The sequence below is a fragment of the Myotis myotis genome, unplaced genomic scaffold (genome assembly GCF_014108235.1).
Source record: "Myotis myotis isolate mMyoMyo1 unplaced genomic scaffold, mMyoMyo1.p scaffold_m19_p_60, whole genome shotgun sequence".
NCBI lineage: Eukaryota > Metazoa > Chordata > Mammalia > Chiroptera > Vespertilionidae > Myotis > Myotis myotis.
In genome coordinates this window covers 138685-154938 of record NW_023416369.1, presented here as the reverse complement: position 1 = coordinate 154938, position 16254 = coordinate 138685, and the positions used below count along the sequence as shown (strand labels likewise).

Sequence of the window (16254 nt, the reverse complement as noted above, 5' to 3'; positions counted from 1 at the left end):
TCATCAGGATGGTTCTTATGGGGCAACCCTCTTCCACGTTTAAACTAACAGAAACAAAGGCTTCAGTGATTCACACAGACATTAACAGCACATAAAAGTAACCCTGGGGGAAAGGAGGAGACAGGCCTTTATAACCTCAATGTTAAGGACAAGTACAGTGGACAGGACTCTCCTACATGCTGACCCACACTCTGGACTCCATGCTGCAGGCAGATTGCTTAAGTAGCAGCAGGGCCCATCTTTCTGAGCTCTGGGCCATGAAACACTGTCCGCTTACACTAGCCATTCAAAGGGATGCAATTACACCAGTGTCTTCTTGAATAAAGTCCCTGAAGGCAAACATTTCACAGAAAATTTTTAAAATCTCAGATATTAGTGGGAGCCATTTAAAGTCTCTTGTTGATTTCCTTACGTTGCCGTGTCTTTGCCATAGACAGATCATTTTATATAAAGTATCAACATAACAGAGGCACGTGTGCTAAGAATCCCTTTTAATTTAGAACATTTCCTTGTTACAGTTTCTGTTCTTTGGAAATTGGGAAGGAAAGTGCACTGAGAAAAAGGAGGATGACACACTTAGCAGTACATCGCTGATTACTTACAAGGTGGCCTTACGTGGTGGCAGATCTTTACCTCCACTGCTCTTTGGATCAACTGAGTTACCTGTCCCACGGGAGGTGCTGGGGAGGGGAGTGTTAGGAGAAAAGGACGGAGGAAGACTAGTGGCATTACGAGTCCGGAATGAGTCATCTGAAAGGAACACATGCATAGTCAGACATATTCCATTTACTAAGATGGGAACCTAGGAGAAGAAAGCTTACTGGTAGTGGACATTTTTTCTTTTAAAATCAATTTATTAGAGTACAGTTTATATATAATAAGCTGCATCACTACCAAATGTTTCTTCCTGCCCCCTGTAATCGCTCCCTCTGTTCCCCACTCCCTCTGCCTCCTGTCATTAGGGATTTGTTTGCAGTTTCTGAATTTTATATAAATGGAATCAGATGTGTGTCCTTTTTGTGTCTAGCCCCTCTCACTCAGCATAATTATGTTGGGGTTCATCCATGTTGTTACGTATATCGATTCTTCATTCCTTTTTATAGCTGACTGGTATTCCATTGTATGGATATGTCAAAGTTTGCTTATCCATTCTCCTATTGCTAGACATTTGGATTCCCCCCAGTTTTGACTATGATGAATAAAGCTGCTTTAAACCATCATGTACCATGTACAAATCTGTGTGGAGATGTAGGTGTTGATTTCTCTTCAGTCAAAGCCTAGGAGTGGAATTGCTGGGTCACACAGGAAGGTGTTGTCCGAAGGAACTGCACCCTCTGGCTGCCCCCAGCAGTGTCTGAGCGGCTGGAGCGCTGCCCACGTCCCCGCGCACTCGACACTGTGAGCTCTTCGCTGAGAGGAGCTCTCACTGTGCGCAGTCTTGGTGGGACACAGCCACCCATTCATGTGCCATCTATGGCTACTTTTACCCACAAGGGCACAGTTGAGTCCTCGTGACAGAAACCAGTTTGCCTCTTATGCCTAACTATTGACTCTCTGGCCTCCTAACAGAAAAAGTTTTCTGACCCCTGGTATAAAGTTTCAAAGATATACTATTGCAAATGTTTAGCTGTATATTATCTATAGGAAAGCCCTAGTGTTTTAACTAAGTTAATTACTACAAAAAATTTTACTCTCTGCCTCCAGCGGGTCCTCAGACCGTGGCAAAACCTATCCTATCATTTTGTCCTGTTTCTCTTTTAAAAGAACTCTTAAGTCTTGATACAGTGAGAACAAAATAGTATAGTCAAGTATTTTCTCAATTGCTAGAAAAAAAAATTCATAGGTATTTGATAAAGATACAAACTTAGAAAAAACACTGTATCTAGAAATAAAAAAATTATCTAAGGAAAATCATATTTCATTGAATTTAGCAATGCTTTGAGGAGCTCAGATTTCTGCTTACCAGTTAGTGAAATCATAGAAGTCTTTGCTAACCCTGAGGCAGAAGGTGTATATGCTGCTGTAGAAGTTTTACTGGAAAAGAACATAATTACGTTTCAAATGCAAGAACATGTTTATTTCAATCCCATTCATCCAGCGTTTGGTCTTTTTAAATCTTCTTTTTTTAAATGCTTTCCCCTATTTCCTATGAAGCATGCTTGTTACTTCTATTTCTCATTTATTCTTTCTATTTCATGCCTCACAATAATTATGTGCCCTTGACCGGGAATTGAACCCTCAACTCTTCAGTGCGTAGACTGATGCTAACCACTGAACTAACTGGCCAGGGCAAGGCATTATATATTGTCATGGCTGTAGTCTTCCCAGAATACCAGTACATATTTTTATGCAAATTGGTAGACTACTATTTTTTTTAACAGTCTTTACAGAAGAAAAAAAATTATTTACCTATAGAAAACTCAAAATTAGTGCTAATTTTTATAGTAATATAAATATTTCACATATAATAAGATGTGACTATAAAATAAAAATTCAAACATGAAGAACTGACAGATCATACCTAGCACACTTGTCTAAGTTGCCATATTTTGCATGAAAAGCTTGATTATTAATAGACTGGCTTCGAATCAATTTGGATTTCTTGATTTCCTTGCCTAGAGTAACAAGCAGAAGAAAAAAGTAATTGTTCACTTCACCTTTAGATGCTCCACGCCCGTTCCCTCTCCCACTCCCACCGTTCTCAGTAAACACAGATGGGCTAGCTTCCTTTCCTTCCTTTGAGCTATTGAGCTATCTTTATCCCAACTGTCCAATAAGAACTACCAACACAAACACTGAAAGGAAAACGGTGCTTTAGCACAATGTATCTCATCTAAGAGAGTGACTGGCCCTATAATTACTGTTTATAAAAGGAACAGGAGGCATAAGAGGCTGTCTCTTACTTGCTGATGGGGTGCTGGAAGAGGGCCCAGGAACAGCAATGGGGATGCTCTTGGGCAGAGCTGTTGGTGTCTTGATGTCTCTGCCTAAAATAAACTCTGCTTTGAGTGCTGTCATGCCCTCTGGGTTCTTATTAATCTCCACAAACATAAAGACAACACAGAAAAAATGAAACACTATCCCTTGCTAAGCAGCATTCTTTCCCACATAGTCTTACTCTGCATATTTACACATTTCGATCTTAGTTATTCAGTGATTAATTTCACATTCTTTTTTTTTTTTTAATATATTTTATTGATTTTTTACAGAGAGGAAGTGAGAGAGATAGAGAGTTAGAAACATCGATGAGAGAGGAACATCGATCAGCTGCCTCCTGCACATCTCCTACTGGGGATGTGCCCGCAACCCAGGTACATGCCCTTGACCGGAATCGAACCTGGGACCTTTCAGTCCGCAGGCCGACACTCTATCCACTGAGCCAAACCGGTTTCGGCTAATTTCACATTCTTATTGCTGCTATCACTTTCCTTTGAAGGATCTGAAGCTCCACACTGATCCCCATCACTTATTCATGTATTCTTAACATCCATACAACATTAAGCAGCCAGTTTTTTAAAACTACTTTTAAAATTAAAAGCAATTTTCCAAATAAAATTAGTAACTCAACATGGTCTTTCAGAATGCCAGGATGAAACATTAATCGTGTGATTTAGTGATGAAGACATAAGAAAACAACTTACGTTTCTTTTCAAAGGTTTTTTCATTCACGGGCCTCCCCTCTTGTTGCTTCTCTTTCTCTAATTGTTCCTATTATTAAAATAGTATGTGAGCATTAAAGGTAAGCACAGATCTAGAAAATGTTCTAATGAGAAATTACTCTAAGTTCCAGACATACAAATACTGTTTATAAAAATTCCTTTAAAAAGTAATTTTTTTCCCAAATTAGTGTCTCCAGTTTCTTTCAGATTTGTGTTTTGTGTGTTTTCTTACCTCTCCAGAATTGTGCTTTTGGGGACTTGTTAAGCTAAAACAAGGAGTTTAGTGACATTATGGGAATGAGCCTTTATTTTCTAAGATGTATTTACTGATTCTCATTAGCAAAATATTTGTTACTATTAGTCATTTCCATTTCTTATTGGTAGATAGCAAAATAGTGCTTTTTGGGTTTTTTTCAAATATGTTTTTATTTATTTTAGAGAGAGGAGAAGGGAGAGTGATAGAGAGATAGAAACATCAATTGGCTGGCTGCCTCCTGCACACCCCAAGCCCACAACTCAGGCATGTGCCCTGACTGGGAATCGAACCAGTGACTTCGTGGTTCATGGGCTGATGCTCAACCACTGAGCCACCGGGCAAAGCAAAATGTTTTTCTTTAAAAAGACTGAGAAGAAAGGAAATGGTCTTTGGGACATGTTAAAAGATGTCTTATTGAAGTATAATATACATAGAGAAAGTACACAAATTATAAGAGTACAGCTCAATAAATTTTCCCAAAATGAACATACCTATATAGCCATAGCAACTCACAGATCAAGATATAAAACATTACCAAAACTCGCGTCCCTTATCCCAATAGAATAAGTAGGCAAGAAAATCAACAAGCATGTCAAGTTCTGAACAAACTATATATATAGAACACCACACTCAACAACTGGAGAACACACATTCTTTTCCTGTGCACCTGTGAAATAATGAAAAAGGTAAGAAAAGAGACAAGATAAAAATGTCCACACAGCCCTGGCTGGTGTGGCTTCGTGTTTGGAAAGTCCAGCACACACCGAAGGGTTGTGGGTTCAATTCCTGGTCAAGGGCACATACCTGGGTTGCAGGTTCAATACCCGGCCTCATTCAGGGCATGTGAGGGAGGCAACCAAGCAATGTGTCTTTCTCACATCATATCTGTCTGTCTGTGTCTGTCTGTCTCTCTGTCTCTCTGTCTCTCTCTCCTCCATCCCTTTCTCGCCTCTCTCCCCTCTCTCCCTCCCTCCCTTCCACTGTTTAAAAATTAATGGAAAAAAAAATCCACGGTTGAGGATTAACAACAACAAAAAAATCTCCATATAGAATTGGACTGCATGAAAAGAACCAAATGAAAATTCTAAAACTGAAAATAAAAATATAAAACTGAAAAATAAAATATCATTGAGTTATCTGCCAACAGTAGTGTTATCTATGTTCTCTATCTTTTCCTCTATTATCTTGATCATAGTAATCATAGTTATCCTGAAGTCCTTGTCTGCTAACTCCAGTATCAGGATCATCTATGGGTCTTTTTCTATTGCCTGATTTTTCTCTTAGGCATAAATGATTCAGTCCTAAAAAATATTAGAGCTCTCTTAGTCTTAATCCTGAACTAGAAAGTGAAATTAAAAATTTTAATTCCATTTATAATGATACCAAAAACATAATATACTTAGAAATAAATCTAACAAAAGACTTCCTTGAATGCTACACTTAACACTATGAGACAGTCCTCAAACTTTTTAAACAGGGGGCCAGTTCACTGTCCCTCAGACCGTTGGAGGGCCGGACTATAGTTTAAAAAAAAACTATGAACAAATTCCTATGCACACTGCACATATCTTATTTTGAAGTAAAAAAACAAAACGGAACAAATACAATATTTGTATTTGCATGTGGCCCGCGGGCCGGGCCGTAGTTTGAGGACCCCTGCTATGAGAAAAAGTAAAGGAGGCTAGGGATTGGGGACGGTGGGGGGGGAGGGGCGGGGAGGTCAATGGGGGAAAAGGCGACATTTATAATACTATATGTAATACTTTAAACAATAAAATAAAACTTATAAAAAGTAAAGGAGGCTAAATAAATGGAGGGGTAGACATAGTACATGAATTAGGAAGACTCATGTTAAGATGGCCATTCTCCAAATTGATCTGTAGATCAATCCTAACATAATCCTCACAAAAATTCTAGCAGGCTTTTTATAGAAATGAACGAACTGATCCTAAACTTCATATAAAAATAAATTATGATGCTGGAAAAAGCATGACAAAAAATCACATACATATTATTAAATTTATATAAATTCTTGTTGCAAACTAATTTGTAGTGACAGAAACTAGAGTAATGCTTTCCGGAGTCTGGAGTAAAAGATATGAATCATAAAGGGCCATGCAGAAACCTTTAAGGGAATGAAAATGTTTGGTGCTTTGATTGTGGTGATGGTTTCATAGATATGCCCATGTTAAAATTCCTCAAATCGTACACCTAAAATATATGCAGTTAATTGTATGTCAATAATACTTAAATAAAATAGTTTTTAAAGCCTTTCAAATATCATTTTCCTTATAGTTCATAAAATAACAGATATCAAAAGATCAGGACTCTTGCCCTGGCTGGTTTTCTCAGTGGTTAGAGCATCAGCCCACAGACCAAAGGGCTGTGGGTTCAACTTCCAGTCAAGGGCACATACCTCAGTTGTGGTTGCAGGTTCCCTGGCCCCGGTAGGGGCAAATGCCAGAGGCAACTAATTAATGTGTCTCTCTCATGTTGATGTTTCTCTCTTTCTCCCCTCCTCCCTTACTTCCACTCTCTCTCTCTAGTAATCAATGGAAAAAATATCCTCCAGTGAGGATAAAAAAAAAAAAAAAAAAAAAGATCAGGACTTTTTAGTGATTTAGGAAGAAAAAGAGTAGTGTAAAATTGAAAGAAATTATTTAATAGGTTTAATAACAAAGCATATTTAATATTGGTCAGAAAAAAATACGTGTGTGTGCATGTGAAAATAACATACCATTTCCAAAAGAAGCAGTTCCTCTCTTTCTTTCTCTTGATCCAACAAATCTTTCTCATAAAACTTGTTCTGAAACTAAGTTTAAGTTTAAAATGAAACTGTGGAACATTAATGATGAGTGTATGTCAACTTTTAAGAATAAAAGCAAGAGAGTGTACTTACAGCATCCATAGACATTTCCATTCTGTCCAACTCTAACACAGTCTGTAAAGAAAGTTTTTAAAATATTCAACAGTAATAAAATCAACCATCATTTCACAAAAAGACTCTTTCCAGAGGGAGTTTCAAATAGGAGACTTCTACACGATGTATAAGGTTAAGTTAGAAACCTTTTGAAGTTCTTCCCAATTCTACATTGTATTTTTTATTTTCCATCAATCTCTATATTTGTAATGCCAGGCTCTATTTAAACTTTTAAAGTTTTTTACTTTAAGGAGAGCAAGTCTACGCCTGGCCGGTGTGGTTCAGTGGTTGAGTGCCGACCTATAAACCAGGAGGTCACAGTTCAATTCCTGGTCAGGGCAGATGCCGGGGTTTCAGGATCGATTCCCCAGTGTGGGGTGTGTAGGAGGCAGCCAATCAACGATTCTCTCTCATCATTGATGTTTCTATCTCTCCTTCTCCCTCTCCCTTCCTCTCTGAAATCAATAAAAATATTTTTTTGAAAAAATAAAAGAAGAGCAAGTCTAGAGGAATATTTTAAATACTAAACATATGCAATTTAACTAATTTCTAATAATTCTCAGTGCCACTCTTCTGAATTTTCAGAAATACAGTATAATTTCTGAACTTTATAAAAACCTTTTAGCTAAATATATATGAAGTAATCTATCCTTTGGCTTAAAATTCTTAATTCCTTTCCTTCCCACATAAACTTTTTGTCAATATGACACTCTAACCAATAGAAAAGACTTTATTTTGAAAGCATTCTCTCAATGTAATATTTGTCTTTCAGAATATATTAGTCTGACACCAACTATTTCAATCTAACAATGATCCATCTACCCCACGGCTCTGTCTCTGACAGAGTAGAGTACTTCTCTCTAGTGGCCAAAATAAAGTACATCTACACTTTCATAAGCCAATGCTATTCATTGCAAAGATATATTTAAAATTTTATTTTTATGCTGAAATTTATAAAACTTTGAAAATTTATCCCATGAAATATCTTTTAAATAAAGTTATTTCCCATTTTAAAAAACTGACAAGAGTCAGCTATTCCATGTTTATCCGGAAGCTTTGTGTAGCTTCTCTCAAAGGTTCCCATACCAACACCTCAGTATGATAACATTGTACTACAGAATTTTGATGGGAAAGATTGAGTTCATACTCAAAATAAGAGAAGTATTCCAGAATAATCCATTGATTTAATTATATCATTTCTGTACCTATTTATGGGGTTAATTTATATTATCTTAAGCTAACAGATTCTTTCAGAAAAGTAGCTAACCCTCTCATGTACTATTTTGGCATGTTAACTTCATTGCCTAAACTTCTGTAATTAAATAGCAAGGTCAGAAATATCTGATAGAAACAAGTGTAAGTGTGTGTGTGTTTAAATTTAGATGCATGTCCAGGTGCTGGCTATTTCTGGATATTTCAGTTGATGAAGAGGAATTCACATCTCAGTAAAATAAAATTATACTAATTAATACAAAGTTATCAAGTCACTTCATTAAAAAGTTCCTCATGTGACACTGGAAATTATTTCTAGGGAAAAAAAATCACAGACAAAGAATTCTTCTTTTTCTCAAATCAATGCCATTATTTAAGATATTAATAAATTAATTTCTCTCACTACAAATAAATTCTCAAAAACTATGTGTCCTGAAGTTCACATTCAGATTCATAAAAGCAACCACTGTTTTGTTGTTGTTAATCCTCACCCGAGGCTATTTTTCCATTGATTTTTTAGAGCAAGAGGAAGGAAAGGGAGAGACAGAGAAACATTGATTCGACAGACACATGGATTGACTGAGGTATGTGCCCTTGACCAGAATTGAACCCATGACCCTTCAGTCCTGGGCCGAAGCTCTATCCAGAACCAAACCAGCTAGGGCAAAAACTAATCACTTTAATTTGACTTAATCTTATAAAAACACTAGAGGCCTGGTACACGGATTCGTGCACTGGTGGGGTCCCTTGGCCTGGCCTGTGGGGACTGGACTGAAACCAGCTCTCTGACATCCCCCGAGAGGTCCCGGATTGTGATAGGGTGCAGGCCATGCCAAAGGACCCTACCGGTGCACGATTGGGACTGGGGAGGGACCACAGGAGGGCTCCAGGACATGGGGTCCCGAATGGCCGGACCCCAGCAGCAAGCTAACCTACCGGCTGGAGCATCTGCCCCCTGATGGTCAGTGTGTGTCATAGCGACTGGTCAAATGGTTGAGCAAAAGGTCAGACACTTAACATATTAGGCTTTTATTATATAGGATTAGCATTAGTTATATATCAAGCATGTAGAGTTCTTGAAGACTAAAGTATTTTAACCCCTAGAGTGACAGGGAGCACGATCGCGCTCCTCCTGCAGTGTCACTATTAGATGCTAGTAGTTCACTCTTTATTGACAGATGGCACCTAAGTGCAGATTACTTATGATGCCGAATGTTTGTAGTGATTTTTGAATATGTAACTTCATTTACTTGCAATTCATAATTTTTTTCCTAAACTGCTGTAAAATCAGCAAAATGCCTTGGCAATTTTAGCATAGTTCCTAGGATATTGGTTGGCATTCAAAGGGTTAAGGTTTGACTTCACAAATCAAAATTCTGTTTTAGTGTTCCAACATTCCCAAACAATCCCTATAATAAGATCACATACTAAAACAAAACAAAAACCATAAGACACAATGTTACTTTATTGAAAAAAGGATGCTCTTGGGAGTAAGAGATCTATACTCTAGTCCTATTTCTGTCCCTTACTAATATGATCTTAAGCAGACACTTAATATCTCTAGGTCTAGACCTTCTGTAAAGTCACACACACTGAATTACTGCACAGGGCCCCTTCATGGCTAAATGTCTATCAAATGTGCCTCTTCCATTTTACCAACAAAGCTTTCCCAGATTATAATTGCTTGTAAATAAAGGCTGGTGAATGAGGTATTCATTAAACAGCATTTATTGAGCACCAAAAATGTGCCAAGCTCTCTCCTGTGGAGCTTATATTACTAAAGGGTGTCCCAAAATTCATGCAAGAAGTAATTTTGATAGAAAACACAGGTTTATAATTAAAAATTGTAAATTTTTTATTAATTCATAAAGTATACAGTATAAGGTTATGTATGGAATAGCATACATAAAAACTGGATTATCATGTCGCGATAGCGAGCACCATTAACTGTTATTGACTGAGCAACCGCATTTTCGAAGAATGGTTCGATGATGCCTCCAGCCCAAAATCCGCACCAAACAGTGACACGTTGTGGATGCATTTGTTTCTCAACAATCACTCGTGGATTTTCTGAACCCCAAATGCGACAATTTTGTCGATTAACCAAGCCATCAAGATGAAAATGAGCCTCATCAAAATTCAGCCACAATTATGCAAAACGGTCATGGAAAATGTCACCAAAAGAGTGCGTATGTGCCAGCAAAGCCGTGGAGGCCATTTACCCGATATGCTATTCCATACATAATCTTATACTGTATACTTTATAAATCAATACAAAATTTACAATTTTTAATTATAAGCCTGTGTTTTCTATCAAAATTACTTCTTGCGTGAATTCTGGGACACCCTTTACTAATAATATCTAATGAGTGCCGACTTTCATATCCAATTGTAGCACACATCAACCAAATCAGTTTCTAATTCTTAGTACACTAGCAAGGATATAAAGATTTTAACATAGTGCCATCCCATCAAGCTAAAACAGTGAAGATATAATTAAGGTGATCCTTTTTTTTAATAGATTATTGATTTTAAAAGTGAGAGAAAGGGAGAGGGAGAAACAGTGATGTGAGATCACAACATCCATCAGTGCCCCCTACACACCCCCTACCAGGATTTGAGCCCACCCTGGGTACGTGCCCTGACCGGGAATCAAACTGACAACCTGTTGGTACACGGGACAATGCCCAGCTCACTGAGCCACACCAGCCAGGGCTAATAAAGACTGTCTTAATGCAAGAAATACAAATGTTGTGGCCAGCATGAGACTTACTCTTTTTACAATAGCCAGAACATCTTTATCTTTTTCTTGACATAGAAGTTTTCTCACGCACATTTCTAGCTGTTGAAGTAGATGTTTATCTTCAGGGATCTTCAGAGTAGATTTCACTTTGGGCAACAAGTAGCAAAGTTTCATTCTATAATAAATTAAATACTATTTACTTGTGTGTAAATTTATAACTTAAATTTAATAACTGTACAATAATAGTGACATAAAACTGAAAGAAAAACCCAAGTTGTAGGTAGCCTAAGCGTTTCTTTATTATGCAACAAATGCTCATGGAGTGCCTAGAATGAGTCGAGCGTTCATTATTCTAGGTGCTGCGACACAATGGTGAATAAGAGCAGCAAATCCTGTGGTGTCATGGAGCTTACATGCTAGCATGAGGGGAGGGAGGGAGGATGAACAAAGTGCGTTAGAGAGTGGTAGGTGCTGTAGAGAAAAATTACATGGGATAGAAGACAGGGGAGAACCAGAGGAGGGAAGTTACAATTTTAAAACAGGTGGTCAGAGAGGATTTCAGTAAAGGTTTCACTGAAAAGATGACATTTAAGCAAAGACCTAAAAAAATAAATCAATGAGGGCATTAGTCACATGAATACCTGAACATTACAGGCAGTAGCTGCAGTAAGAGAAAATGTCCTGTAGGGGGAGCTTGCCAAGGTGCTGTCTCAAATTAACAAATTGGCCCAAATTGGCAAATTGGATGAGAGGACAGAATGGGGCAAAGATGAGATTAGCAGATCTTTGAGCAGCAGTAGGAGGCCAGCTCATCCAGGGCCTTGCAGGCCACTGTTCTGAGACTGGCTTTTAAGTGCAATGAGAAGCCAGGGAAGGTTTGAGCAGAGGAGTTAAATTGTCTGACTTAGGGGTTTTGTTTGTTTGTTATATTTTTGATTTCAGAGAGGGAGAGGTAGAGAGAGACAGAAACATCAATGAAAGAGAATCATGGACTGGCTGTCTCCTGCACATCCCCCACTGGGGATCAAGCCCGCAACCCAGGCACACGCCCCCGACTGGAATCGAACCCAGGACCCCTCAGTCCACAGGTCGACACTCTATCCACTGAGCCAAACCAACCACGGCTGATTGAGGTTTTGAAAGTATCATCTGGCTATTGTGCTGAGTTAGACTGCAGATGGCCAAGGACAGGAGAAAGGAAACCACAGGGGAGGCCCTTTCAGCAATTCAAATAAGAACGACGTGCCTGAACCAGATGATGGCAGTCAGGTGGTGAGAAGTGTTGGGTTCTGAATACATTGCGCAAGCAGCAGGATGTGCTGAGGGCTTGGCAGTGGAATGACAGAAAGGAGTGAAGGTTTTGACCTGAGCTATTGAAAGATGACATGGTTATTTACTGGGATGGAGAAGACCTCAGGAGCAAGATGAGGGTTTACTTTGAGACACATTAAGTCAGAGGTGCCTATTAGATACTTAGTGGACATGTTAAGTGGCAGTTGATTCAGTAAGTCTTCTGTTCAGGGCAGGTGTCCATGTTGGAGAGACAGTCAGGAATCTTCAGCATATGGATGATTTGCAAGCCAGGGTGCAGCCTGAGTAGACGAGATAAAAGGGTAATGTCTAGGGCACAGTCGGTCTAGATCAGGCCGATAAGGAAGCCACGAGCAGACTGAAGAGCGCCAAGAGGTGAGAGGACATGCAGGAAAGTGCAGAAAAGCTGGGAGCAGGCAGCTCAGAGGAAGCTCTGCTTGGCTGGGCTCAAGCTCTGTGGCTGGACTTAGAGAGGGATGCTAGGCAGCTGTCTGTTCTATGGCTGCTGTTTTCATTTAGTCAGCTGAGTGCTCTCCAGACATTATTTTTATTTCTGTGCCGAGCCTGGTGACAGCTAAGTCCCATGCCTAGAGATTTTAGGGTGCTTTGTCAGCTGAACCCTCAGGTAAGGATTCTTCTCATACAACAAAATTTGTTCTTTATTCAACCAAAAAGAGTCACGCTCCTCCTCTAGAGTTTCCAGCTCTGTCGACAGCCATCTCATTCAGCGCTCACCAGGCATGCTGTTAGGTCTTGTGATGCATTCTCCAATAAGGGGTCTCAGTCCCCCAAAGAGATTTTTTCTCCCTTCTCATAGCTCAGGAGAAGGCTTCTTTGAATACCAATAATATTTTACCAGCCTTGATAATGACTCAGTGAATTTAAATTTTAAACACTCACTTAATGGTAAAAATAAAATACAGTATATACACACTTCATTCTTTATAACCCAAGTCAGGTCTAGAAAACATTTATTCAGCAGAAGTTATACAAACTACAGTAATGATTTATCTCTATGAGAATCCTGGGCCCATGATATTATGAAGACTTTGAGATTAGGGACAACACCTTTCTGGTAAACCAAACTCTTTATGTACATTATCTCTGCTGTATTCCTCAGAACACCCTATGAAGTAGGTACTAAGGAAATGGATGCACAGGGAGGTTTTGTAACTTGCCCAAAGACACACAGCCAGTACAGGGCTGGGTATCAGCTTAGGCAGTGGCTCCAGAAACTCTCCTCCTATCCTGCATGACCCTACCACCCTTGCCTGTGATGGCTCCTATTCTATCTGCAATCTCTATAGCACTGGGCAAAGGCTTTTGTACCCAAAGCCAGTTAGTACAAGGTGGTGCTGGACCCATTTGAGGGGCTGGCAGCCACCTAGGCAGGAAGTGGGAACCAAGACTTCCTGCTATTCAGTGAGCTCTTACCCACAAATATCATCACCATTCATAGAGCAATATTCAATTAATCTGCACTTGGCTTTTGCATTGGCAGGTTGCTTTCCCTTAGCGCCAATGCTATATGATTAGTCCCATTGCCCAGAGAGAGATGATTCCATTTCCCTTCAAATAATTTTTGTCAACTTCTTGGTGATAGTTCATCTCATTGAAAGCCACTTTTCTAGAATCACAACTTCAATTTTCAAAATGTTAATAATATGGTCAGATCCATTACTTCTTTAGCAAGAGCTAAATTCTAAAGAATTATCAACAGTTCTTTAAATTTACTCTAAGGAAACCGTGCCTCTCACATAGCAGAAAGGAGATGCACAAACTACTGAAGCCGATGCAACAGTGCTTTCTGTGAGTTCTCACACACAAATGCAAAACGAAGCCAATCTCTGGAGATGTTCCCCTAAACAATGATCTCAAAACTCTCAGGGTGAACTTTTCAACATCCTTGGCAATTCTTCTTGTATATTTTCTTTCAACAGCAACCCCATGTTTATTGCCTTGACAATTCTTCCTGTTAGTTTTATAATATTGCCTACAATTCACGCGAGTTCATTATAAAAGATGCACATGTCACACAGCACGTGGGTAGCATGTGAAAACCCAGCAGGGAGTTCAGGAGTCCTTCTATTCAGGGAAATCTTGGCCACCTGACTTTGTGTCTCTCCCCTCCAGACCTGAGGTCCTCAAGTTCAGAACAGAGACATGGCGCAGAAAACACAGATATCTAATGGCTGACGGGCTACAGTTCTCTTCAACTCATTATGCACTGTACAAATAACTGGAAGAGTATGCGTGTATGAAATGCCACTGGACTATTCACTTAAAAATGGTAAAAATGGTAAATTTTATGTTACGTATTTTACCACAATTAAAAGAAAGAAATAATATGCTTATTTTGGGAGGGGGAAAAGAGGCAAAATATATCTATTACTTTTTTCAATTTCCAAGCAAGCCATTTCCAGTCCTATTCCCTCTAATCAAACAGTTAACCAACTGCAAATAATATCTATTGGGTTTCAAAAATGCAAGACAGCTGAACATTGGAAAGGCAAGAAAAAGACTTCACAGCAGCCCTACCCCTGTTCACTAAGAATTCCAAAGCTAATACAAATTCTCTACTTGAATTTTTAATTGACTAAAACAACATTTTGCATATATTCATTATAGTAGATATATTAAAATACATTTTTCAAATATTTTCTTGGATTGATAACCATACCTCACATTTGCTACTGGATCATGTGTCAGTTCAATAGCAGGTAGAAAGAAATATTTACAGAAAAATGATTTGGAAAAGAGCTCTATAATAAATTCACAGGTATCCAAAAATCGAAGTCTATTCCAATAACTTTTTCCTTGGCCCAGTTCTAAAAACAAAACCAAAAAATTAACATAAGTTTAATCTTTCCTACATGAAAATACATGACAGAATCAGACACAAAATCCATGGCACGTTTCTTTAAACCCACAATTTATTTAGCAAATGCAAGAGATAAGAGAGAAAAAATCATATTATATACCCCAGGTTTGTAGACCCCCCCAAGTTAATAATACCTCAAAAAACAGAAAAAAATCTATTAAACATTGCATTCGATCCCATGAGCATTTAGTAAATATTGAATGACTACATCTACTATTTTTGATCACGCACTATGTGCTAAGTGCTTTAAACATATTATCTCCTTCAATCCTGGAAAACAATCCAATGGGATAAGCACATAATTATCCCTCCTAAAAGATAAAGATACTGAGGTTCAAAGACATTACAGTCGCAGAGCAGGTTAAGTGCAGAGCTAGAATTCAAACGCAGATATGTATAACTTCAAAACCTTCCAGCAACCAAATTAACTGTTTTCCTCCTTGTTTCCTTAAAAATGCTTTGAAGTGAATAGTCATATGTAATTACAATATTATTAAGTTACAGAATTAAAATAATTTGGATCAAATTAAAAGAATAATTTTCTCCCTTATTATATAAATGTTCAAAGGCAACATTTTTAATATTTAAAACCAAAATAGAATCTTCTTTTAAAATAAAAAATTTTAGCCCTGGCCAGGTAGCTCATGGGTGAGAGCATGGTGCCCATATACCAAGGCTGTGGGTTTGACCCCCTAGTCAGGGCACATATAAGAATCAACCAATAAATATGTAAATAAGTGGGATAACAAATTTATGTTTCTCTTTTCTCCTCTCTCGCTCTAAAGTCAATCAATAAAAATAAATCAATAAAACATTTTAAATGTAAGGTCCTACCCAATGAAAAATAAAAATGTAATTAAAATAGACTAAAAAATGAAACATTAAAGTGTACTAAGCATAACTTCATAAATGAAATTTTATGTACTCTAACGTTTTGAAAAGCGGCAATCTATATACTTAAAATGGTAAACTCCAATAACCAGAAAATCTCTTTACCTGCCTATACTGGACAACAGTTTAATAAAAGCTAAAAACATGATTATCAAAGCAAGTATACAATAATTAACAAATTCGCTAAGTAGATACAGATGTAGGCCACTATTTTTAGAATTAACACTTCCACTAAAGCAGTGGTTCTCAACCTTCCTAATGCCGCGACCCTTTAATACAGTTCCTCATGTTGTGGTGACCCCCAATTTCATTGTTACAAATTGAACATCATTAAAACATAGTGATTAATCACAAAAACAATATGTAATTATATATGTGTTT

General features: G+C 38.1%; 1 protein-coding gene across 5 annotated transcripts in view; it reads right to left on the bottom strand.

Moving 5' to 3' along the window:
- The window catches only part of PPP4R4 (protein phosphatase 4 regulatory subunit 4), an 87733-nt gene that overhangs the window by 4017 nt on the left and 67462 nt on the right, over positions 1 to 16254 (bottom strand). For 2 of the 5 annotated variants that reach the window (XM_036315765.1, XM_036315769.1), the window contains 9 exons: positions 14782 to 14929; positions 10821 to 10965; positions 6815 to 6856; positions 6653 to 6727; positions 3642 to 3708; positions 2904 to 2987; positions 2522 to 2615; positions 1964 to 2034; positions 603 to 750 (listed from right to left, as the gene is read on the bottom strand). In XM_036315765.1, coding sequence (XP_036171658.1) covers positions 603 to 750; positions 1964 to 2034; positions 2522 to 2615; positions 2904 to 2987; positions 3642 to 3708; positions 6653 to 6727; positions 6815 to 6856; positions 10821 to 10965; positions 14782 to 14929 — 874 coding nt within the window. The remainder of the gene's footprint in view (positions 1 to 602; positions 751 to 1963; positions 2035 to 2521; positions 2616 to 2903; positions 2988 to 3641; positions 3709 to 6652; positions 6728 to 6814; positions 6857 to 10820; positions 10966 to 14781; positions 14930 to 16254) is intronic. The other 3 variants (XM_036315767.1, XM_036315766.1, XM_036315768.1) reach the window with 3 other exon arrangements.